This window comes from Topomyia yanbarensis, chromosome 2 (assembly GCF_030247195.1).
Source record: "Topomyia yanbarensis strain Yona2022 chromosome 2, ASM3024719v1, whole genome shotgun sequence".
In the NCBI taxonomy this organism is placed as follows: Eukaryota; Metazoa; Arthropoda; class Insecta; order Diptera; family Culicidae; genus Topomyia; species Topomyia yanbarensis.
In genome coordinates, this window is record NC_080671.1 from 50425489 (window position 1) to 50453161 (window position 27673).

Sequence of the window (27673 nt, forward strand, 5' to 3'; positions counted from 1 at the left end):
TCAGCCACCCATGAGTGCGGTCGTTTTTGCTATGCTATGAACTGGGAAAAAAAATCATAAAGTCAATAAAATGAATAAACTAAGGTAAATGAAAGAATTTTATAGAATGAATAAAATAAATAAAATAAAATAAATAAAATGCGATGAATAAAATCATTATATTTAATAGAATGAATAAAATTATTGAATAAAAAGAATAACAAAATAAACAGAATTAAATGATTAAAATGAAAAAAATAAACCATATTAGAATTTGAAATAAATAGAATTGTGTCAAATTATTATTTGGATGAAATGAATAAATTGAATGATTGAATAAATTAGTGAGATTATTAAAATGAAAAAAAAAACTGAATAAAATGTTTGAACTGGGAAAAAATAAAATGCAAAAAATTAAAACAGATAAAATGAAATCAAACGAACAAAATAAACAAAAAGAAAACGGCTTGCAATAAATAATTATAATGAAATGATCATATATTTGAAATTAGTCAAATATTCAAAATTAAAAATAAAAACAAAACGAACAAAATCCATGGAGCGAATAAACTAAAAAAATAAGTGTATATAATGAAATTGGAGGAAATGATTTAAATGAAATAAATCAATTAAGCAAATTGGACAAATTAGAGAACCAATGTATTGCTTAAGAAAGTTCTGAAATATTTGTAGAATTCCGTTTATTTGAAAAATGACCATTTGAGATGCAAATACAATGTCTTTTCAAGTGCTTTCATTCCTTTTCGTGTTCACCTTTTCGTTTTCGTTCTTCTTTTTACGACGGGGTCGTTTAAGATTATTTGGTATTTCTACCGTATTGATGAACATTTTAAAGTTATCAGTAAACTGAAACGGCAAATTTGTTTTGAAATTCAATGCTACCTTTTAGTCACAGATTTCTAAAAAAAAGAGCGAAACAGAGAGAGAATTCGCTTCGTGAATGAGACAGATAGATATTTCAAAGCACTCATTTGCATTGAAGGAAGTGTGAAGTGTCTGTGCTATGTTGTTGATTATTTTATTGACATTAGCACAAAAGCAGTGCTTACAGTCGATTATAATGCAATCTCGTTCTAATAGCCTACAAATTGTCGGAATTCTCGTTCCGGAGATATGAATTAATGAGTCCTATAGAAGCCAACACCAAGAAAAAGAAATCGTTCAACCTAGCAGAAAAAGTATTTACATTTTTGGAAAAGCATTGAAAGTGTCCCTGGACATATAAACTGCTGTGAACATGAATATTCTTGAATTCTTAATTTTTTTGCAAATAAATATTTTTAGTCACATTATTTATTAATTGGGGTATTCAATACAACAGGGTGTCATTTGCTACTACACAGTAATGGTGAAAATGTAGTCAGATCAACTATCTGTCCAATGCATAAACTCTGATTGTAATCCTTGCTCATTTATCTGTAGAAACGATAGTGTACTGAATTATCCAGCGCCTCTCCATTCATTGTGACCTCTTTTGAAATTTCAATTGAAGCGTTCTCAGCGTAGGGCAAATATGAGCAACTGAAACCTTTGATACGAGTTAGAAGACACATTTTTCTTGCATCCCCATCGAGAGTTCAGCGAGTCTTTGGGGAACTTTTTCCCGGATCTAATTTGTGGATAATTTTGAACCTTATCTGTTATTTTTCATAAAAATTCAGAACAATACAATAAATATGCATTTTCAATGATATCATCACACATTTGAACATATTTGTTATATCAAAATGAAATATGTACCAAGAGTTTCAAAAACGCTCGTGGAATGTCTCTTCATATACGAATTATTCCCGTGAAAAGTTCTACTCTACACTAAAATGCAAAAACTATTTATAGGGATTTATAAATTTATCTTGGACTTTAACAAATATATTACATTAGTAGAAGATCTTATAACACAGCTTAGAAATGGATAGAGGAATATCAAGCTTAATGTGTCACGACCACGAAGAAAAACAGAGAGAGGGGGGAGGGGCGTGAGTAATAATAAATGATAGTTAGTGCCATGACTTTATTTTTATATTATAGGCGGTATTTTGATTGCTTACATCTTAACTATACATGATATAATCGGTAATTTTTGCGTCATAACCAGTATAACCAGTATAATCTAAATCTTGCACAATTTTTACCCGAATTTTGGGATTCCAAAATATAGCAGCTCTTGTTGATGCCAGGAGTATAACATGAATTTTAGTTATATGAGAAATCTATTATCTCACTACTAGGTGGATTATTTGGTGATCTGTGTGTTGATATACCATCTAACATCTATCTCATAGCTGAACGCAACGCTTAATCCAAGTGGTAAATACATCAATTCTGTAAAAAAAATCACTTTGAAGTAAACTTACACATTATTTGGTGTTTGATTTGAGCTTTCATAATAATATTTGAGAAATAGTTCATTCATTATTGAGTAAATTCACAAAATGTGTCCGGAATAGAATTCATTGAGTCACGCAGATGTGTTTTAATACCCCGATATTAAAAATTGGTTTAGTTTTGCCCCTAAAAAACCAATAAAGCAACAGTTTGTATGTAGCAGTCTCATTTTTAGTTATTGGAAATTGGTAAGTGAGAAATAGAAATATGAAATGTTTCATATCTTCGAGGCTCGTGAACGGGTTTTGACAATCTAGAGCTTGTTAGAAAGGTATTTATACCCCAGTAACAATTGAGGTTTTATGGTAGTTTTATAGCCACTCATAAAACTTGGATTGCACTTGTAGCATGCTCTAAAACTTCAATTGTTACTTGGGTATATGCACCAAGCGTGACCAAATTGCTTTGTTTGGGAGTTATTTGAAAAAACATGCCCCACATATCCAAAAACAAAAATAATTGTGCCAAATGGTCGCGCTAGGCCTTTTATTTGAAACTAGTCTCGTTAAAATCGGTTCAGCCGTTGCTGAGATAATTACATGAAATTAGTGCACATTTTACACACACATACACATACAGACATTGTAACCAATTTGTCGAGCTGAGTCGATTGGTATATGAGACTCGGCCCTCCGGATCTCGGTAAAAGTTTACAAAATTTGAGCGAATCCTATATATTTCTTTTGTAAGAAATGTTAAAAGTAGACAACATATCAATAACCCCCAATGTGAGCCACTAGATCGAAGATACCTTCAAAATTTGAAAGCAATCGATAAAGATATCACTATCAGTTAGCCCGGTTTTTGACACGGTGGCTTAAAAATATATTTACAGCTTTCAGTGATAGGTAGCGCCACCGCAAACTGTTTCAAACGAACGATAGGAGACTGTTTATGATTGCAAGGCCTATGTTTTCTTATCCTCGAAGGTATGAGAAAAGTGTAAGATGAAAGAAAGAATTTATACAGGAATTTGAGAAGTTGCATGGTGTCTACACGTTAAGGGGAGTTGTATACTTGGGTACCAAGGAATGATGATTTTTATGATTTTTTAGGATAACTATTTGAAATTACCGTTTGAAAGTTTTACTCTCTAAAAGTGTTCATCTTCAAGTATTCAAATATTCAAATATTCAAAAAAATACAAAGGTCAACTTTCTCATACATTCCAGGTGTACATCTCCCCTTAAATACCGTAAACCGGGGTGACTTTGATAATCGGGGTGACTTTGATCACTCGAAACTTTTTTCGTAGATCGCTTATTAAACCATAATAATCTACCGAATCATTTTAGTTTGAAATGATTTTTACTCTAAATTTATAAAATACTGGTTTGTTATACTTTTTGTGTATTTTGTTTGGTTTTTGGGTATAAAAACTTTGACTTTACCTTATTTTTACGAAGCTTCATAAAGTGTCTATTTTTTATGAAACAAATAAATCTCAGATTTGAGCAAGAGTAATAAATTACAAGCGAGATTTTATTTTCCTTTAGAGTGGGATGTACCGAATTTACTTTTAAGAGTTTATTTATTTTAAATACAATTTTTTTGTGAAACTAGTTGGCAATTATTTCAAATTTTTTTAAGCTAAAACGCGCAACTTTTTTTTATTGTTCAATATTTCAACGTGTTAAAATGGATGAAACATTTTGTACATTTATAAAGCACTGAAATAAAACAATTTTAGCAGTTTTAAAAGTTTTCAAAATCTTTTATTCTAGTTGGACACAAATTATACGAATTTTGGCTACTCGAATTTTACAGTACATTGAATACTTTGTATAATACAAATTAACATCTATTTAACAATGAGCATCTTTCCAGAATTAGTGAAAACAAACATTTGAATGCAAAACATTGACATCAAGAACTTAATGTGGGTGAACATGCAGGTTATCAAAGTCACCCCGGAATACGAAAACGGACATCAACTTGAAATCATTTTTGGAAAAATAGTTGTAAGCGGACAATTTTAGGTAAAACCATCCAATCTTGTTCTGCTTACATCAGTACATGGTTTAAAAATATTAAACTTGAAAAAAACGTGTTGTGTCTAAAAATATGCAATGATTACTTCGAAAAGTGATCAATGTCACCCCGGTTTACGGTATATCTTGTTGAACATCATTGACCTCCCACTGTGTCACTCAGCAAAATATCAATTTAATCGGACAGCAACTATTCTAACAAAACGATTTAAAGTTCCCTTTTAGAGCTCCACTGCAATAACTCAACTCTCCTATCACGTTAAGACTCGAGGCGAACCAGCTCTTCTAGATCAACCGTGAACAGGCTCCGATTTACCTATAAGAGGGCGTAGCTCGTTTATCAGAAAACCATCACAATATTGCCCTCTTTAAGACTGAACCGAATCGGAAGAAACATAATCGGCCTGAAAAGAAGATCACACCTCGATGCTCAGTTTGCTACAACCTGAAGAGGTGTGAAAATCGAAACCGTCTATGTTGAGACAAGGTTTCTGTTATGTTCGATTCTTCCTTTCTCATTCTTTGAACAGCAGCTTGGACCCAAATCGATATACAAATGAATGTGGTCCTATAAAGCCGGCTCACGATCAAACGATTCGTTTGTAATCTTTTTTTATTACCCTCCCGGCTACAGATACGGCATCTTCCTGGGCAGTGAGCTTTTATTTGGAGTTAACACTGATTGATTAGCTGTTTGTCTGTTTAGTCATTTGAATGGTTAATGAGAAAGCCCACCAGCGCGGAATCCTGTCACGAGTCTGTGGCAAACCCGGTGAAGAAGTGTAAAAGGTTTCCACCCACCTTTCCATCATTTTCTTCACTCCTGCTCAACCGAATAATGGTGCGACACATTCCACCGGACAGTCGTAAATCAGGTCCCCCGGACGATGCTGGTGCTGATCCGTGAGAGGCATGGGAGCGTCTTTAATTGATTGACAACAATTAATTCTCGGGACAACCAGAAAATTGCCTTTCACAATGTGGCTGGCAATTTCAATACGGCACGATTCCGTGAGGTTTGCCTGCGAGCTGCTGGAGAGCAACGCAGCGGGTGAGAACGATGCTGGTGCTTGGATTGGAGAGTTCACGCCTCACCACTGACGCTTAGGCATCCATAGGTTACGAGGCGACCGGTTCACATGCGGTGCCAGCTGGTAAATGTGATATTCTTCAAGCTCATAAATAAAACAGCCAACGATGTTGATGGTGATTGGAAGACATACGGTGGTGAACCTTTGATGAGAGCCCAGTGAGTAATCGAGGCATTGGACGTGTGCCATGGTTTCGTACAAGACATGGTCCCTTCCTCGATTTACGTGGGATGATTCATTCTGCTCAAGATTATATATATATATAGGGTAGCTTTTTACACCTTTTCAGAAAAAAACTGTTACACTAACATATGACACGTTGGAACTGTTTTTAACTCTTCTACTCAGACGATTACCATTATTATCATCATTACCCATTTTCGGTAGAGAAACACTAGAACCTTCCTGGAACCGAAAGACGGAAAAAAATGATCTGAAACGCGGGAAAGGTTAACCAGCTGGAACGAACTGGAAAGAAAGGAGCAACGAAATGATGCAAACAGTGGATGGCTCACAGACCTGGATAAACCAGAATAGAAATGGTAGATGAATGAATCACACAGCTTATGGTTTCTACCCAACCTACATACAAAGAAATAGAGGACCTTTCGGTGTTGCTTCGACTGTTGTGGTTACGGGTGATATGGCAACAAAAGACCTGTAGCTCTAATGGGAATTACATTTGTAGATTTCAGGCATTTATCCCTCTCACTGTGAATCGAATGTGCATTCCATTGAGTTTGTGTTAATTTTAGTGCTCCATCTAGGGTTTTGATAGTCGATTCGTTTGAACTTTACGATTACCATTTAAAATGCATTTAGATAACTAATATGAATTTTATATAAAACGATTTTTTCGTTAATCTTATTAGAATTAGTTTCAGAATTGCATTGGGTGGTATCCCGATCAAAAAGAAATAACAAAATTATTACAGACTGAGTTACTTTGTTATGATAACAAGTTGTGTTATAACTTTGGTCTCGTTAGTTGGTAAAATAACAGAAAACATAACAGAAATTCTTCTAGTATATATCAAAAATATGACAACCTGTGATAGGCTTCTATCAGAATTATAACAAAATTTGTTAGGTTCACCTACGGCCAATATAGCTTTTATTACCTATTGTATAGTATCAACGAATTTAGCGTGCAGGTCTAAAAATAGAATCGAAAAGAAAAAATATAGCATACATTAAGGCGTTTTTCGTTTGGAAGCAAAAAGCTTTATGTAGCAAAAACTTTCTATAATTTTGTCAAATGATTGCATACATGCTGGCTGATTGTTATTATGAATAAATGACACGCTGATTGTTATTTGTGGATATAGCGATTTGAACCTGGGTATTCTGAGTTTTATGAGAATGTTTCCTGCATGAACCAACGACGTTGCTTTCGACCGATGTTTAATGTTAGCATAATATTCTACGCATTCGTCAAGAGCAAAACGATTATAGATGCAGAAGATGTTTCCAGAACGCACACATTGAACTTTGCCAAAGGACTGTTTGTTTTCCTTGTATAATACGCTTTGTTTTCATATAGTTTTGCTCACTACTACAGCTGCCTATATTACGATAGACTAAATAGCTTTATAATATCTTTTCAGATTAGGAAAGTGGGGCTATTTTTAGATTCTGAATAGTGCGCTTCGGTGCTTCTCTTGTACGTTAACATGATTTACACGATTTTTAGAAATAATGTCGATGCGATATGGTAACATTTAGCGGATAATTTACCTACATTATTTTACGGAGAATACGACAAATTTTACTTATGATTCCGAATAGATTCAAAGAAACAAATACCAAAATTTTGAGGCTTGCATTTTGAGATTTCAAATAAAGTCGCTTTCGGGGTTTATTTACTGGCATTTTTAATATGGGGAATATTAAGCAAACCAGTACAATTATCTCACATCTAATAAATTCGCAAAAATACAACTTTTTACAATAGTTCAATCTATCAACTGCGAATATTATAACAGATTATTATAAAATTAAAGAAATTGTTGAGGATTCTTCGGTGTGACGAATTGTAGAATATTTCATGTTTTTTAGAATACATTTTCTTTTCTAAATTTTATTTAGTTTTAAGGAGGAAATTATTCAATATTTTTACATTAAAGTTTTTAGCTATTTCAAGCACTATCTAAAACACACATTTAAATTGTAACAGCAAACAATAATACCAGCTGGGATATGTATATATTCAAAGATTTCTAGGCCATTTTGAAATATTGATAGCTTTATGCAGCATACTCACAAATATTAATCTTTCAACAATTTGAACAGGTCGCAATAATCGTTTTTTTTACTTTCTACAAAATGAATCAAGTATCTTGATTATTACGAAAATTTGTTAGTTCGATGTTTTTTTAAGACGAACGAAGTACCATCGAATACAACGGAAACATTAGTAAATATGCGCATTCAAAGTAATTGTCAGTTCATTGTATATGTCAAACTTTCTTAGGTGGAATGAAAAGATACAACAATCTCAAACTCAAACATCTTTATGCGGGGGTTTACATAAAAAAAAATATAATACTTTAGTGATTCGGAGAACGCACAAAATAAGATACCCACAAACTGGACAAGTTTCGGTTGTTTATGAAAAACACGCATAAATTGGAGAAATCGGACTAAAGATCCTCGAAGATCCTCAAAATTCATAACGGTATTGTGGAAATCAGTACATATCAAACAGCTTTTTAAGTTCTGAAAATTCGTTTTCGCAATATGTACAATTAATTAAAAGAAAATTATGTATATAATCATTTGACTAAACCATAACAAATAGTTTAAAAATGCTTTTGTATTTGAATCCGCGTTTCTTCATTTCATCTGGAGTGCTTGATACTTCCTGCATCTTATTTAAAATAAGTTTTATATGAAAATTATATTCTTTAGAATAGCTTGTTTATAGCTTTGCGATTCCAAAACTTTTTGAATAAAGGCTTCAATGTTGAAATCATAAGCCACATATTCGAAATAGCGTGTCAGACGAGTGTCCCAGAAAATAGGTAATCTCTTAATGAAATGCAACCAAGTAAGTTAAACACCTTATTTTCAAGTTTTCCAACCACTTGCATCTAAAACTTATCTATTCTTAAAATCGTGGAACTTTGAATATCCATGTGGAAAACGCAAGTATAAGGAAATCAACTAAAACTTCGAAAATTTGCTTTAAAACTTGAATAAATACGCATAAAAAGAGGCTTCAGCTTATTAGCAAATAGACGGTCAAACAATCATTCACAGTTGATTGATTGATTTGTTTATTGGGGCTTTAACCAACTGGTCATTTGCCCGCTTTACAGTTAACAGTTAGCGTTCAAAGATAATTGTGAAAGAATATGTAATATATTATAACATCAACATATGCGTACATTAAAATCATATTAGCAGTTCAATGATATCACCAGAAGATATAATCTTGATATAAGTTTGCTTGCCTTGCTGATTGGGATATCACAAAAATAACACAGTGAGTAATAAATATCAACATGAGATATAAATTTGATAGCTTTCTGTTATGTCGTTCTGATCGGGATGCCTTGGTGTGGTAATCTAAAGCAATTAGCTCTTTCGGTTCGTTAACCTACCGCATACATTTCTCTATGAAATCTATGTATGATTTTTGGAGCTAGCGTCTATACGGCACTGGCTTAGTCTTGTCACTAAGTTAGTGTCGGATTCTGATGAGATGATGTCGAAACAAAATTTTCATAACTAATTAAGTTATAACTTTTGCGCCTTGAATGTGAAAATGTGGTCTAAATCAATTTACTCCTTAGAACCCATTATTGCCCAACCTACTATATATAGTAGGTGCTGAGAATAACTCCTATTAGTCAAGCAATAATGCAGAACAGGCATTATAAATGAGTTAATATTGTTTATATACTCTTGCAGAATACGTTTAGAGAAGTTAAAGTGGTTAAACCGGTGTGTATGTTTTTAATTTCCCCTTAAGGGATTACACATTTTTGTCAGGATGAAAAAAATCGAATTTTTGTAAATTAGGGTTACTGTGCCCTAATTCATCTTAGCACCTCTATTCATACAACCCATTTGAACACATTAGTTAGAGCAGTGTCTGCTATCTCTATTCAACGCATTAGCTCAAATGGCAGGATGAATCAGGATGCATTGACTCAACTTTTCGCTTCGCTCTTACGCGAGTATTTTACATTTTCCAAGCCAGATTTTTTATTGATCTGCTTCTTTAGAACGAAGCAAAGATGTTGGTACCTATTTAAGCGCAATCCAATCAGTGTAAGCCAAGTTATCGGCAAAATAGTGTGACATCGTTACTAATGAGATGAATAAGGGCACGTCTACCCTAGATATTCTCAAATTACATACGCTGGCGAAAATTTTCTCAAAATTTGATTAAGATCGTTTATTAAGTTGTAGTATTCCACAACTTGAGTTACAGCTATTTATAAACCGCTACCCATTAACCACTCGTAGGCGGTGCGTAGTGTTTGATACGCTAGACCGTTGACTCGCTGCACCGACAGTAAAACTCGATTTTCTCGGAGTTGTATTTTGTTGAAAAGTTAATTCGTGGCGATCACGATATCTCAGGACCTAATTAATCGATCAATCTGAAATTTTCACTGGTTGTTCCTTATTATATCAGCTACTTTGAGTACAAAAATAATTTTACTGGAATGACCACATAATTTTTTTCCGATCCGAAAACTCAATTTGTGATGCGAGTGCAAAATAAGTTGGGCAATAATGGGTTAAGAAAAAAAGTTTCTTTCTAAATTTTTCTCCACTAAGAAGAAATATAGCATAATGCATCAATGCACTTAGTTGTTAGCTGAGGACTAACCAAGGTTGCGGTGCTGATTCAAAAATATTCATTGAAATTTCCGTGTGAAGCATTCAAACCAGAGCTCAAAAAAATTGACATCGCTGTATGAACTTGAAAGAAAACGAAATTCAATTCATGCCCGCTGCGGTGAATGAATTTTTTTATTCGTTTCCGTCGTCATTCGTTCTCCCGACGCAGCGCTTTCAGGTACGGACATGTTCGATTTCAGAAGCAAAGTGAATTTTATTTCTACGCTAGCTCTGAGAGGCATTATTGAGCAAAAGTGCACCAGATATAGATTACGCAGTTCACTTATACTCGAAAATGTAGAAGATGGTAACTTCTGCCTTCAAACTGTCGACATAATAACAAATGAATGCTTTGGTTCGTGAATGAATTTATTTTTCCTCTGCACTCAAGCGTTCGATTCTGCATGAAATTTCAGTCAGTTGGAAAGTGAATAAATGAGGGAGGCGTTGAATCTGAATGTCGGTTTCAGTAAATGCAAGCAGAAATAGGTAGCTGATTTTGAATATTCGTAGCACTGATTCAAACAAACCATTCATAAATTACGTTACGCAAAAATTGCCCAAAATTGTTTGTCCGTAATGACAAGACGCAGAGCCCTACGCCAAAAAGAATGAACCCCTTATGCTTTCGGATAAATGGTAAAAGTAGTTTATTCAAACACTATGAACCGTAAATTTGTGTGTTTATTGTTCCAGTTGTGAAGAAAATATCGATTATCAAACCACAACCGTATATTTCCTGCCAAACGAGAAATTTCTTGGGAAACTATGACAATCTTTTTCTGCTTGAAATGTTTAGCAACAAAGCCTCTTTGAAATGAGATATAAATTCCAGTCCCGGCATTTATTTAAAGACCACTATATAGTATTTTTCATCACCCTTTATCAAGCATTCGGATTTGTTAATCATTGTGTCGGACAACTTCCGCGCACGCGTTTCTGTATCCTTATTTTACTTATCGTTACGATTTGGAGTAACACCTTGTTGGAGCTTCGAACACTTCTTTCAGGTTAAAAAAAGTTGGTTTTTTGGTCCCTCGCAAGCAACCCTGTGATTCACTTGTTTGCTCGGATTACTCAAACATAGGGGCTACGAATTAATTTAAGTTCTTCTGAGCGGGAACGATGCCGGACAGTTCCTAACTTGAAGTGATGTGGCTTATCCACATTAGACCTCTATCGTATTTATTTATTCCATCACGGAAGTAAATATGCAGCGAGAGAAATGACGTAAATATGCTAAACATTGTTAGTATTTAAAACCCGCAAAATTCACACTTCCATTCGGCCTTGTATCTTTTGGTCTAATGACCATCTGGCCTAATGACCATTCCGCCTACTGACCATTTAGCCAATGCCCTACGATACAATGATATACAAACGCTCGAAGCATTCGCAATAATATAAACCAGGTCGCAAACGCAATCACTCACGTATTCCTACCTCCCCGCCACGATTTCGCAATCATAGAATCGTCAATTACTAAATCATATAAACGTAGCACAAACTCGTAATTACATAAATGTCATATAAACGTCCGATTATGTCAACGTCGCACAGAGGTGTGACTACTACCAAACCTTGGCCAAAATAGAAAAAATGGATTTTTTGTCTTTTTGTATATATTTTTCGTCTAAAGTTGTTTTCAAACCATATTTTAACGAATGATTCCGGGAAAATGGGGTTTTCAATTGACTATTTATGTAAATATATGAAAATGGTGAATTTTGAGCATAGTTTTCGAACTTTGAAATACATTATTTCACCTCTTTTTTTAATATTTCACATTTTTCAAAATTTCTCAAAAGCCGATTATTTCAAAATCGTAACTTTTATAATTAATACCAAACAACTATAACCAAAGAACTTCAATTTTTGTCCTTTTGTTCTTTCTTTCAAATGAGTTAAGAAAGTGCAACTTTTTCAATAATTATGAAAATTTGATGGTAAACCTTTTCGAACATTGTCGATCAGTTCTGTTTAATGAATAAGATTATTTGATTTATCTCTTCCCAGTTCATCGATAAAAACATTCCCAATTTATCCCGTTATGGTTTTACAGCAGGCTGAAAATGGTATGTTTATTTGGGTGCATTGTATGAAAAAATATTGAATACCGCAGAACCAAGTTAAAAAAAATTGCAATTCATTAACGAATTCCTACGCTAAATCTGATTCAAATCTTTTTGAAGCATGTTTTAGCACAAATTATTCTAAGTTTGTATGGAGTCTACTATGAAAAAACAATGCATTTTCAATAAACTCATGAATATATCGTCTTTTTTTCTTTATTTGGCATGTTATTATGCCTTTTATTACTATATCTCTATACTATTTTCTATCTAAACTAATATAGGCACAAACGCTCGTGACCTTCTCGATAACACAAACCTAGTCATAAACGCGACCATGAAATTGCAATCATCTCCGCATGCGATTTTGCCAACATTAAAGTACAGGTAGTTATTTAAACGTTGTATCATCTACGTAAAATCTTAAAAACGCGGTCTCAAGCATTAACCTTCCACTCACGCGATCATGAAACGGTCACGTCCGGAAGTCCAACCTCGGTCCTAGCAGCTTAAACCCATACCTTCAGTTGGACCAATAAAAAATTACGCTCATATTCACTAGACAACACGTTCCATGGCGACATGATCGGGAACTCTAGTGATATGGGAAAACTGACTCTTTTCTACCTTCTGTAACATACACTAAAAATTAAGCATCAGATTCACGGTTCGCGTGTGATCATTTAAGAATATATGTCACATGATTATAAAATCGAAATTATACACTCGAAGTCACATACACATGACAAACACGATAACATACAAATGGTTGAGCCGTTCGCGACCATCCACGGCACCTACACCCGCGATCTCGTGAACATGAGAAAATCTCGGTGATAAAATGAACGTCTCAGCGCTTATAAACTTTCAGACGAGGTCTCATGAGTGATCCTAAAAACTCATGCGATCGCACAATTATGAATCGGTCACTTCCGAAAGTTTCACGGTTACAAAATCGAGTTTTGTACACGCGAGGTCACATGCACGCGACAAACACGTTAAGGTACGAACGCTTAAGCCCTTCACGATCAAAAACGCACATCTACACCGCGCAAACTTGATAACACCCCGATAATAAGGTGAACGTTTTAGCACTCGGTCTCAAACGCGAACCTACAAACGTCTGTGTTCGCGCGATCATGAATCGGTCACGTCCGGAAATCATTACCCTCCGTTCTAACAACTTAGGTCCATACATTCAGTTAGACCACTCAAAAAAATAAAGCTCATATCCATTAGACTACACCTACCATGGCGCCATGACCGAGAAATCTAATGATATGGAAGATCTCACTTTCTTCTCTCATCTGAGCCGTACACCAAAAATTAAGTATTAGATTAACGGTCCGCGCGCGATCATTCAGGAACACACGCGAATATGTGAAAGGTACACGGTTATAAAATAGAATTTATACATGCGAAGTTACATACACGTTAGCACACGCGACATACAAACGTACACGCGATTGAACACGTTAAATTACAAATACTCGAGCCCTTCGCGATGATACACCCTATCGCGAAGTCTCATTATGGACGATCATTTCACAATTTTGTGTAGATTACTGACAAATAACTGACTATCGGCATTATGAAAATCTGTTTACAACTTGTTGTAAAGCCTCTTTTGAAAAAAGTGTGCATTATTGGTGGATTGTTAATGTTCATTTCTTTTTAATGTGCTTTTTTGAACCATCGGCAACATGGTTATTTTCCAGATAACGATTGAAAAAGCAAATGGCTTATGAAGAGATATCGTTTTCAAATGCTGGTAAAAATTACTGCTAGATTTGTCGAAGATAAGTGCGGTAAACTAGAGGACTAGAACCTAATTGCGCCTAAGAAAAACTAGGCACGTTTTATCGCAAACTAGCCAATCATAAAAAGCAACAATGTCTTAATTTTAGTGTTGGTTTTTATGATTGATCGGTTTCATTTTCATTTTCCACTAAGTGCGAAGACCTTTAACTGACACTTGTCACTCAATAACCTCGTGAGTTTTTGATAAAATCAAAGTGGAAATGGAATATTCTTATTTCGGCGCTGCATTACACTACTAGGATGATTAATACTTTCATTATTTACTCGAATATCGTCCAAAAATAATTTTTTTGCCCATCTTTGATATACAATAAAGCTTAAAAACGTGTATAATAGTTTTGTCCATGCATTTGGTCTAGTTACGCCACTGTGCATCGTAGCACTAACGACTTTTTAATGGCGGTCTCATGTGAAAAAATAAAAACGCCCACTTTCGCGCGGTCACAATCTTACTCGTCCGGGAGCTCTCACTCCTAAATACTAATGAGATGGGGAAGCTTACTTTCTTCCATCATCGGAAGCGTACGTTCAAAATTAAACATTAGAATTGCGACATGTGCGAACATTCAAATATAAAAAATAATATAAACGAATTCAAACCATAAAACGCCCACGCGATAGACAGAAAAACGTTCATTCCCTTACCGATAAGACACATCAGATCATGCATGAGACCATTTCATCGTTATCACCTGCGCATACCTATGCCCGCCATGAATCGGTTACGTTCGGAAGTCGCTACTCTTGGCCCTAGAACCATTGATCCATGCCTTCAGCTCAATCATCTGAGCATTCAAACTATTTTTTCGCGATCAATATCACACTTCTACTCACAATTACTAAAATTGCACGATTAAGGGCGCGTTTAAGCACAACTTAGAAACGCAGTGACAAGCGCGAACTTACAAACGCCAGTTTTCGCGCGATCTAGAATTGTTCATATCCGGAAGTCTCTACCCTCAGTCCTAGTAGCCTAGGTACAGGCGTTCAGTTGGCCCAATCTAATTAAAAAAGAAAAAAATAATGCTCATATACACTGAACAATGCCGGCATGACCGGGAACTGTAGTGATGTGGGGAAACTCACTCTTCTAGTATCTGAACCGCACACTGAAAATCAACTATCAGATTCACGGATTCAAGAACACATGCGAATATGCGAATGGCCACACGGTTATAACGGTGGTTGATATTTCCAGTCTCATCTGCAATTGTAATGAATGATTCTGACAGGGAGCCCTTCCGAGAGCCCAGCGCGACAGCAACAGTAGTAAAAACATGATGTTCTCAATGTTGTTAATTTTTTTTAATTAATTTAGTGAAAAAACGTGAAATTACTCAATTTAAAGCTAAACAAAAAGAAAATGGAGAATTTTTCCGTCAGAAATATACAGGTTTTATAGGGCGAAATATGCATAAGGGTATTTATCATGAACAAATTTTTTAATTGGTATTTAATTCACCAATTTCATGTTTTTTCACTACTTTACGATTGATAATTACCGACGGTGTGAATATATAGTTGAAAATAATTTCTGAAAATGACTATTTTTTGGATGGACGAAGAATCCATCATTGTTTGACGTTTAATATGAGACGAATTTCGCGCCAACTCGAACAAATGTTGGCAGCACCCTCTCAGATTTTAATGAAACTTTCTGTACATGAAGATTTTGTCACAAAAAGCCACTTTCATACTTTGTTTTTCTAAAAATGATCTAGCCTGTCTTTTGAAAAGGGCCAAACATTTTTTACCAATTTTTTTTTCAAATGGCTATAGTCTAAAAATGACAAGTCCTACAAAAAATGTTGTAGGAATGATTTTCACAAAATTAGTCAAATTTTCGAATAAAAATATTAATAAAATTCTTCATCGACTCCTACACTGAAAAAAATCGATTTTAAAAATTTAAAGTCGATTTACAAAAAAACCACATTTTTTATTTTGATGAAATTTTGTTCCAAGATAGGTAATTATGTTCCTATTTGAAAAAAACTTTTCCTTGTCCAAACTGAACTTTTTTTCAGTGTATTTTTATCGAAAACTAAATCAATGAAAGTCATAATCATCTCAGAATCCATTTTCCCAGTTACTTGTAGCCTGATACATGCAAAAAGTATCAGTAACGAATTTGGTATATATTCATAACAAACTTGAATGAAGACTGGAAGATTGGAAGATCGGAAGACTGGAAGACTTGAAGACTGCAATTCATTTGTTCCTCTCAAAACTGATAAATTTTATGAAACAATTGACAAACTTTTCTAAAATTTATTTTATGTCTGATCGAGCAGCAGCACAATACAAAAATAAGCAAAACTTCGCAAGCTTGTGCAGATTCCAGTCAAAGTATGAGTTAAGCGCAGGATGGTATTTTGTTGCAGCATCCCATGGAAAAGGACCCCGTGATGCTATTAGTGGCACTCTCAAGCGAATGGCAAAAACAGCCAGTCCTGCTCGCGACTATGGAAATATCATAACAACTCCCCAGAGTTATATAACTGGGCGTTGAACAAATTGATAAAACTATCACAAAATTAATTTTCTGCTACATATTCACTGAACAATACCACAAAATGTCAGAAGAACTCGAAGAGCTGTATAATAACGCCAAAACAATATCTGAAACTCAAAAATTCCACAGATTTGTGCCTATTCCTGGTGGCAAGAGGTAGAGACGAAAGGGTATTCGAATTCAGAAGATGAACCAAAAATATTTTCCTTGTATAGAAATAATACAAAATAGCATGCATGAAGATAGTTTTAAGACAAATGTTACATATAAAAATAAATAAATATTTATGTAAAATTCAAATAAAAGAAATGTCAAGAAAGTTTGAATTTAAGTAAAGTAATAAAGCAATGATTTCATTACATCAAACTTATAATATTTTGGTAGTACATTTTTCAGTGAAATAAACAAGCATAAGTTTATGAAAATAAATTGGTAATTGGCGGAGTTATGGCTTTTTCCCCGAAACCCGTTTTTATTTAAGAGGTTTTCGGTGATCACGATTGAAGACCAATAGATCATCTAAAATCCCAAAATTCAAAAAAATCCATTTATATATTAGTATTCATCGTACTTTAACGATTAGTTGAATAAATAATAACTTTTTTCCTGCATTCGAGAACGTTTTTAGTAAAAAAAAATCGTTGTTTTAATCTCTAAAAATTGTATTAAAAAATTCTTATCCATGAAGCAAAAATTTATGAATAAAAAAGGAATCGTTATGGAACGAGAAAAATTAATTACGATCAATTGAAAAAAATTAAGAAAATTGATTGAGTAGTTTTTCGGCAATCGTGAATACGGATAAACCATTTTTAGTAGGACGACATTTCGAGATAATCGAGTTTAAAATTTCAAAATACTACTGCTCTTGGTAGGCGAAGCTTTAACTTTCGATCTATTGCTCGGATCTCTATAAAAATTTGGGAAAACATTCTCAAGGAGTTGTACCTTCAGATAAAGTAATAAAAAAAATTCGATTTTATGAAAAATGAAAAAGTATTAACCCCTTAATAAAAATATGCTTAGTTGCTAAATTAGACAATATCTTCTCACAAACTGAGTTTTGTTGGATTCTGAGATGATTATGACTTTCATTGGTTTAGTTTTCTATAGAAATACACTGAAGAAAAAATTCAGTTTAGACAAGGAAAAGCTTTTTCTTTAAATAACTTTTTTCCTTGAAAGAGCCCAACTTGAATTTTTGACGGTAGGTAGGAAACATAATTATCTATCTTGGAACAAAATTTCATCCAAATCAAAAATGTTTTTTTTTGTAAATCGACTTTAAATTTTTAAAATTGATTTTTTTCAGTGTAGGAGTCAATGAAGAATTTTTTCAATATTTTTATTCGAAAATTTGACTAATTTTGTGAAAATCACTCCTATAACATTTTTTTGTAGTATTTGTCATTTTTAGACTATAGCTATTTGAAAAAATTGGTAAAAAAAGTTTGGCCCTTTTTAAAAGACAGTCTAGATCATTTTTAGATAAACAATATATGCAAAGTGGCTTTTTGTGACAAAATCTTCATGTACAGAAAGTTTCATTAAAATCTGAGAGGGTGCTGCCAACTCGGAATATGATTTGGTGCGAAATTCGTCATGAACATTTATAATACGTGTCGATGGATATTGATGTGAAATTCATAATTCCATGCAACGCAATAAATGTTTTGGTTCAGAATTTTTTGTTGGTTGAAATTCAAAAATAGCCAAAAATGGCAGTTATTGAGACTTTTTTACCATTGTGCTGATTGATTTTTATGTATTTTTCCGAAATAAAACATACCTAGTTAATTCGGTGAAACCATGAAAATCACAATATTGTGAAGCGATTGGTGCGAGCAGTTCCGGTTGGAATTTTAATTAGAGAAACAGCTTAAATTTATTTGTTTAAGTTTTGTTTATATTTTCAAAATGCAGTTTGGGCATTATCATACAATATTTTTTTTTGCTTGGACCACTCTAATGTTCAGGCCATTTGCGTCTAATATAAGGATTTATTTGACGTGAAACACTGTACACGTTCACGCCTTTCAAGCATATTGGTGCGAAATTGGGAATTGGGAAATAAAGCTACACACATTTTTTTCGAACTACGTAGTGTTCATTTACTGTAGCTAGTTAAAATGTTACATTACAGTAGTACAATTGGTACGATGTAGCATTGTCTTCACAAGCTAGGGAAATTCAACGACAACTCATATTTCAACGTTATAATGTAATCTATGCTGCTGCTATCAGTAGCCACTGTCACAACTTCTCTCATATATTCCGCATTGAATTCCGTCCAATTTGTCGTCGGAGTAACGGGATGTATGTCCTTTCACCACCGAGATTTCACTTTACCACTGCTGTGGTAAGTACCTACTCGTGCTATTTCATTGCCGTGAGTCCTTGTGTTATTTTACATACATAAAGTTTCTATCGTTGATTCAGAAGTTTATCAAATTTCCCCAAATTGTTTTTAATGAACAAAGGAGTTTGAAAAAGCATATTTCAAAACGTGTTTAAATTCCCCGTCCAATACTATGATCAACTCAGTTTTTCACATTGTCTAATTCTAATTCGGTTTCTGTCCCTCCTTCTGGGACTTGATTATTGATGGCAAACTTTTCCAATTTTGAAATAGGTACGAAACAGTTTCAAAACGTGACAATCGATTTTTCTTACACCACCAGCAGTAGAGCCAATAACAATTCTTCCCTTGATTGAAACTAAAATTGCTGATCATGAAGTTCGTTGCTTCCTAAATCGAAAGGTGGGTTAAGCTCGAGATGAACGTACACATCGACTGGGGTCAACATTCCGAAGGTGGAAGGCACTGTGCCGTTAATTCAGCTCGCCCAATTTCCGGTAAGCGTATGATGAGCCCATCCTATCTATCGAAGTTCGTTTTTGTTTCATCTTCAATTGCTTGCGCCGGGTGCTGTTGCTGCTACTACTTCTTCTGGTGGAAATAATTTCATCAGAGACTTGATCGGCAATGCTGTTGAGTCAGTTCTATCTCATTTTTTTTTCTTTCGCCACGTAGCTTGAATTGCTTTTCCACATGCGAATCTCCTGAATGAAAACGAAAAGAAGGAATCAAATTTCATAGTGCTTTCAAACGCTGAACCACGTGGTTCGGGACTGGTTCATGCCGGATTCTTCTGTTATTGTACAATTGTTTTGTTTCTTCGGTTTTTGTTAGTCATCATCACAGTAACTAGAAACCTCGGCAAAAATACGTATGCGGATCGTTTTGAACACATGACATTTAATCGGCCAAAGCGATAGAAAACTACCGTTAGGGGATCACTCATCTGTGGTTTCCTGCCAGCTGAGGTAATAATTCATTTGATACATCTCAGACCGAGGCTGATACTGCGTGAAGCACGTCCACTTTAATCTATTCAAAATCACCTCCAATAAACTTAAGGCTTACCACTGAAATCTGATCACTAATTCTATCTCTCTCACTTTGCTACATCTATTTCCAGGTGATTTCATCATCGTCATCAGCGCGCTTGGAACAAGATGCCTCGCCGGTCAACAAGTAGTGCGTGTTTAATCCGTAAGATAGCCAATACCTACTAGTGTATATGGCTTGATGACAACTTCGTTGTGTAATTAGTGAATAAAGAAAAATTAGATTCCAATTGAGCGAAATCGGTGCATTTAGTGAATTGTGCGTGCGTTTAGTGGACCTCAGTGAGATGGGGAAGCTCGGAGCGGCCGCCGACGGAATGCGGTGCCCGAGCAGTTCGGCCCAGGGGTGTAGTCAACGGTTGCCGTACCGTCACCCAGTGCAACGTAGTCATCGATTAAAATTACTCAGTGTTTCAATGTTAGCCATCGTAGTAGTGTTAGTGTTAAATCTCAATGTTGTCATAGTATCGTGTAAGCACCATCGCCATCATAGCGCTAGCAACGAAGAGTTCAAGTTCGATCCAACGAACAGCTTTATAAGCTTAGTCCTGCCACATGACACATATCCGGGCTATAGCATCCAGAAGTTCACCGCTAACTTCACCAGTCCGAACTCGCCGTTCTCGTCGATTTCGTCCTATTCGTCCAAGCCGCTCAACTATCGGCTACTGGAGACGGACTACTCCAAATACTTTACTGTACTGGATGACGGAATGGTTATGACCACTTCCGATCTCTCCCCGCTAGTCAACCGGCCGGTCAAACTGGTCGTTCTGGAGGAGACCCCTAACTCAACTGCCACCCATCAGCTACAGCTGTACATTATGAACCGCAAGGATATGCTACATTTCCCCAGTGCTCTCGGTGAAACGGTCGGTGAATTGAGTGAAAATAAAAACGCCGGTACGCGAGTTCGTGAACTTCCGCTTCTGCAGGCAAATTCCGCGCGCGGTGCCAAATCGGTTATCTACTCGATCGTACACGGTAACAATGGTCGCGAATTCGCACTGGAGGACAGTAGCAGCGGAGAGATCAAGAACACCGTTCGAATCGATGACACACGTAAGCACGGTGTTTGGTTGGTTTCGAACAAGCCATTGGATCGTGAAGCCAAGGACGAATACAATATCGTGGTGGAAGCTACGGATTCAAAGAAAATTAATAGAGCAGAAGTTAAACTGCAAATTAAGATTTTGGACGTAAATGATAATCATCCCGTGTTCACCAAGCCAGACTACCGTTTCACGGTAAATGGTGTCAAATCAACGAACGCCTATGGCAATGAAACCATCACCTGGGAACGATTCACCAGCTTTGGAAAGGTCGAAGCCAAAGACGCCGACGGAGACAAGGTGGCATACCGTCTGACGAACCCCAGTAATATGGTGGTAATTGTCCCGCAAACCGGTGAACTGCTGCTAGCCGGTGAACCGGACATGTCCGAACTGTTCATCGACGTGGAGGCCCATGACATTCGCACGCCTAGTTTGACAAGTGAAAAACCAGCTCGCGTACTGATCGAATTCGTTGCACCGGATCCGGTTCCGGTGGTGATGCAACATCTGAACCACGAGTATCAACATTCCCATCGGAGAGACAAACGGCGTGTCACCCGTGCAGTTCGACCTACCAAACGGATCGATTTCACCGAAGCCGAGGGTGACACGGAAGGCCGCAATGTGTTCCAGCTGGAGAAGGAAACGGATCGGGAAACGTTCAAGATCCGGGACGAGAACCCGTGGGTTACGGTCGAAACTAATGGTGCCGTTCGCGTTAAGAAGAAGTGGGACTACGAAGAGCTGGGACCGGAGAAGACGATCGACTTCTGGGTTATCATCACCAATCAGGGACATAATGGTGAGTGTTGGATTTTTGCAGTTTTGTATTTGCTAGTTTTTTTATTTGTGGGTTATCATCTGGGTGGGTTTTAACCCACTGAGGACCACATAGGAATAGCAAATAACGTACTAAACTTCTGTTTAGCGCTCCAAAAATTTTTCCAAGAAAATGTAAAAATGGGGTCTTTTCTCCTTTTATTCATCTCTCACTCTCCCCTATTTTACAGGAGTGAGAGATGTTTAGCCCATCATAGTTTTTATACATTTTTATTTAATCAGTTATGCCCGCTTTATGAACAATCAAATCAACAAACAATGATATCTGTTAAACTTTTAAGAATGGGCATACAAACTGAGTTTGTATTTTCTTTGTAATTATTTAAAATAGGGAAACCTGTACAGGGTTAGGGGAACTTGTGTGCATTTTTCATTCAACGCGGAACTTCAAATCTGCTTTTTACTTTTGCCCGTATCGACACTACAAACTAGCACAATGAACGGTAACCAACAGTCGCTCGCTGGGTCGTAGAGAGAAAATACGGACCAGGGGGTTCAACGTAGGGGCCCCAACCGCTATATATTACCCGAGCACCAAAAAGTAAAATTTTAAAATCCATTGGAGTTCACTGATTGATGGAAATCAGTGTATAATTCACTGAAATTTTATAGACATGCACAATTTTTTTTGCTCTTATTGTTTGTAGTATCAATGACAAAATAAACGTAGGCTGTTAATGCGTTGGAGTATTTTGAATTCGAAATTTTTGGTGATTTTGATTAGAGCATTTTTTTTCAATTTGTCATGAATATCCAGGTTGGAATTTTGCATGAGTTTATTCTGAACCTAATGTCATGGGTCCGTCTGGTCAATGGTCTGATCCGTCAAAGTGCTACATTACTCTGCTATATTGTCATTCTGAGAAAATATTACGTCTCATTTGTTGCTTATTCTAGCAGACTTTTTATACTTAAATAAAAATAACTGCAAAGACTTCAAATAAATTAAGTTTGAGACAAATGGAGACATACATGCAAAAGGAGGATTATTTGAAAATAAAAATAAAATTAAATATCAAAATGCTAATGTTTCAAATAAAATATTAAAAATGAATCGAACAAAAAAAACAAGTGCTAAAAATGTAGAAAATATTAGTTAAGGTAAAGAAATGGAAAGATTAGAAATATGATAATTTCAAAAATTTAAAATATCTAAACGAAGATCAATGTTAAAAGGCAAAAATAATACAATGGGAAAGCTGAACATTGAAATAATGTACAAAAAACAAAAGTAACAAAATCAACTAAATAATCAGAGTCAAATGTATAACCGAGAAAAACCCAAAAAGAAACAATAAAAAGAAATTGAAAAGAATCAGAAAACTAGACAAAAAATTTGCAAAGATTAAAGAAGTCGAAAATTATTGAACAAATGGTTAAATAATGAAAAATCGGTAAAAGAAGGCGCATTTTGAGAATCAATAGAAATGCAAAAAAAATATATATTACAAGAATGTTGTAACTAAATAAGATACAATCATTAATATAAAAATGCATAAAACCTAATAACTCGATAAATCGAAAGTAATAATATATTTTTAACATTAACAACCAAAAATATTCAAAGCAATAGAAAAAGTGAGTGAAACTTGCATAAAATTTAAAAGGACAGCGTGGAAAATTTTGAAAAACTAGATGAAGATGTATATGTGAATGATGAAAAGACAAAAAATATAAAGAAATTTGGATGGTATGGATGATATGGATTGAATTAGAAACAGAGCAGCAAACGGAAAAAAATGGAAACACAAAATAGTAGAAAAATCAAATAGGCTACTATATAAACCCACAAAATGGAGAAAACAAAATAAGGAAATTCAAAGAGATATAAAATGGAATAAATTATTAAAATTATAAAAAAAACAAAAGTAATGAAATTTTAAATGAATATAAACTACGAACTAAAGTTAAAACAAAGAAGCGCATAATTGCTAGAAAAGATAAATCAAATGATTTTTTTGGAAAATATAAAACTAAAAAAAAATTTAAAAGAGAACGTTTAGAAAAATGTTTAATAGGAAACTACCTTCAAAATAGGTTGAATGGAAAAAATTAAGAGATAACAATAATGAAAAAACTGAAAGTTTAAGAAAGAAATGTAAAAATAAATAAAATTATATTAAATTAACAATAGGTTAAAAAATAAAACTACTGAAAAACTGAAAGCTTAAAATTAGAAAACATGAAACAGAAGACTAGAAAGGTAAATATTGGGACAATAAGATAATATGGGATCAATTTAAAAAAGGAATGTGAAAATCAAAACAAAAAACAAATATGAAGTAAAATAATAGAAAAAGATGATAAGAATAAATGGAGCAAATAGACTAATTTTTATAATAGAATTGAATAGCAGAAACAAAAAAGCGAGGTATCAAAATATGAAACAATACAAAAAATTAAAGTAGGTGCAAAAATGCGGAAAGTGAAAAGATGGTTGTAATTAAAATATGGTATCAATGGAAAATAGGTAAAAAGCGAAGAATGTAAAAATTGCAGAATAACAAAAAATCCACAACTTTAAAAATAGACCAAATAAAATAAAATCCGCGCAAAAAATGAAAAAATGGCGAAACAAGGATCAAATCTCAAATAATGGATTTTATGCTATTCTGGTTTCGAAAAGATCACGAACCTATAAAATAAAATATATTACAAAAATGTTGTAACTGATTTCTAGTAAATAGTACAAAAAATACATCATTACGTTAAGGAAGCGAAAGATATTGATTATCAAATTCTTACGCCATTTCAGCTACCAAAATTCTAAAAGGGGTCGTATATTGAAACGTATTATATATCAAAGTTCTTTCATAATTAGATGTTTTATGACTTTCATTCTTCACAATGTTTTTATGGATTCGTTTTCGAGTTTTTAGTTCTCAATATTTTCGAGATTTCGTTTGCATTTCGCGCTCTGATTAACCGATTTTGCCAAGCACTCAAATCAAAGGTTGTAGAATTTTCTTCAAATGTGTTTGTAGAGTAGCAGTAGGTGTTATCGGGAACGCGCTAGTCATCACTATCAAGACCATCCTTTGAAGATGGCTTAACTTCGATTGGATTGTCATGACTTCTCCCCTCTGCCACCACACAAAACACATGTATACCAGTATTGGTTTAACAATTATTGTGTTGATCCACTGAATGGTTTGAGTCCCATCCGCAGACACTAAGTTTCCTTATCTCTACTTCTCAAAACGATGAGCACAGATGTCGGTTGCTAAGCATTGCGTGTATCCAGTTCGTGATATATAAAGGTACTCCATGAGCTCGCGCTGCTCCCTATTCAAGACAGCATTTTGTAACAGGGTGGTAGAAGACTTTCCCGTTAGATATGCATGTTGCATTACACGCGGCTGGTGCCAACATCAAGGATTTACTGGTCGATTAAACGTTCCACTAATTTGAGAAGGAAAAAGATCAGACTGATCGGTCTAAAGCTTTTTGCCTCCTCTTTAGTAACTCGGCCACCGATGGGAATGAATTTTACAATTATTTCGCGCCATGCTAGTGGAATTTATCCTGTTGCAAAACTAGTAAGTATCATCCTATCTTTTCCCAGAGACGTATGCGGAGCAAAACTTTCAATCTCCCATTCGATCGAATCTGTTATTACAATTCTATGAGCACAGGCTAACGAATCTAAGCTAGAGGGATTCCATGAGAAACCGGCCGACCACAAAATATGACCATCGTTGATTCGAACGAAATTTTGAAGTTGTATTCGGTTTATGAATCTCCATGATTTTCTCAGACAATTGCAACATTTTGATACAAGAGCAATTTTTCAAAAGTGACATTTCTACGTGCATTAATTTAAATTTGTTTGTTCAATTACTGTATTTTATACAGCAAGACTTTTTGAGAACTAGTTACAGGGGATGAATATTTCTGTACGAAAAAAATATAGTGTCATTTTTCACAAAAACAAAATTTGGTGTTAAAAATTTAAATTGCAAAAAACCCTTTTTTCAAAATTTTTATATTTACTCAAACAAAAACCTAAAGAGAAAAGAAACATTTTGAATGTGATTGTATGATGGAGAATCTATCAGTAAAAAGTTTTTCTAACAATAACTTCATACATGTTTTTAAATTTCATACTAATTGACATACAAAAATGTAATTTTATTATAGAATATAGTTCTAAGTATCGTTTTAAATCAAAATGCATGTAACAAAAATCTTCCAAAATGCGATAGTTTTCGAGATATTTAGAATTTTGTTCCAACAAAAACAGTTAATTCGTGTGATTATGCTCTTTTAAAGTTAATTCGTGTTAACCCATCATAAAATGTCAAAAATCTAATGTTTATCGTTTTAAAGACGTAAATGAAACTTTTCAGTGTGTTGGGATCATGGAGAAGCTTTCAATAAACAAGTTTTCCTAATAACAACCTTTGACTAATTTTTATAATTCAAACTATTTGAAGTGAAAAATACTTTTTTCTTTTTGAATATAATTCTAAATGCCATTTTAAATCAAAATGCTAATAACAAAAAATTTCTGAAATGTTGTATATCTCGAGATATTTAAAATTTTGATTTAACAACACAATTCTTTTGTTTATTACGACCTTTTCAGAAGTTATTTGCGTTTCTCCATCAACAACAATAAGTTTTTTAAAAGGCTTTTAACATTTCCTGTAACTTTCTTTCTCTTTGATATCAAGGCGATATTGTAAACCATTTGAAAAAATTATTGTTATTGGTGGAGAAACGGGAATAACTTATGAAAAGGTAGTAAAAAAATAATAATTGTGTTGTTAAAACAAAATTTAAGATATCTCGAGAACTACTACATTTCAAAAAAAAATTGTTATGAGCATTTTGATTTAAAATGGCGATTTGAGTCATATTCAAAAAGAAAATTGTATTTTTGACTGACAAATAGTATGAATTATGAAAATATGCCAAAAGTTGTTGTTAGGAAAAAAATGTTGGAAGCTTCTCCATGATTCAAATACACTGAAAAAGTTTCTTTGTCGTTTTTATAAAGTTAAACACTAGATTTTTGACTTTTTTTGATGGAGTAACGCGAATAACTTTTAAAAAGGGCATAATCACACGAAATAATTGTTTTTTTTGGAACCAAATCTATCGCATTTTCGAAGATTGTTGTTAAACGTATTTTGATTTTAAACGATACTTAGAATTATATTCTATAATAAAATTACAGTTTTGTAAGTCAATTAGTATAAAATTTAAAAACATGTATAAAGTTATTGTTAGAAAAATTTTTTCACCGATAAGTTCTCAATCATACAATCACATTCAAAATGTTTCTTTTCTCTTTAGATTTTTGTTGACAAACTAAAAAAAATTGAAATTTTTTTTTGGTTTTTTGGAAATTTAAATTTTTAACACAAATTTCTGATTTTGTGAAAAATGACATAACATTTTTTAGTGCATATTTTTTGCGCTGAAATATTTATTCTCTGTAACTGATTCTCAGAAATGTTTGCTGTGTAAAAGACAAAATTCGAACAAATTTTTTTTCACGGTGTTCCTAAAACCGTTATTAACAAAAGAAAATGACCATAAATTTGTCATACGACATTCGAAAGATACAGTATCCAAGCATCTTCTCAGTGAATTTCAAAATGATCCATCGAGGGATTCGAGAGAAATT

General features: G+C 34.2%; 1 protein-coding gene across 1 annotated transcript in view; it reads left to right on the forward strand.

The window, feature by feature from the left end:
- LOC131679466 (neural-cadherin-like) overlaps positions 1-22074 on the forward strand; it is a 90070-nt gene extending 67996 nt beyond the window's left edge. The window contains exon 2 of the mRNA XM_058960196.1: positions 20215-22074. Coding sequence (XP_058816179.1) covers positions 20431-22074 — 1644 coding nt within the window. The 5' untranslated portion in view covers positions 20215-20430. The remainder of the gene's footprint in view (positions 1-20214) is intronic.
- Positions 22075-27673: the final 5599 nt, after the last annotated feature.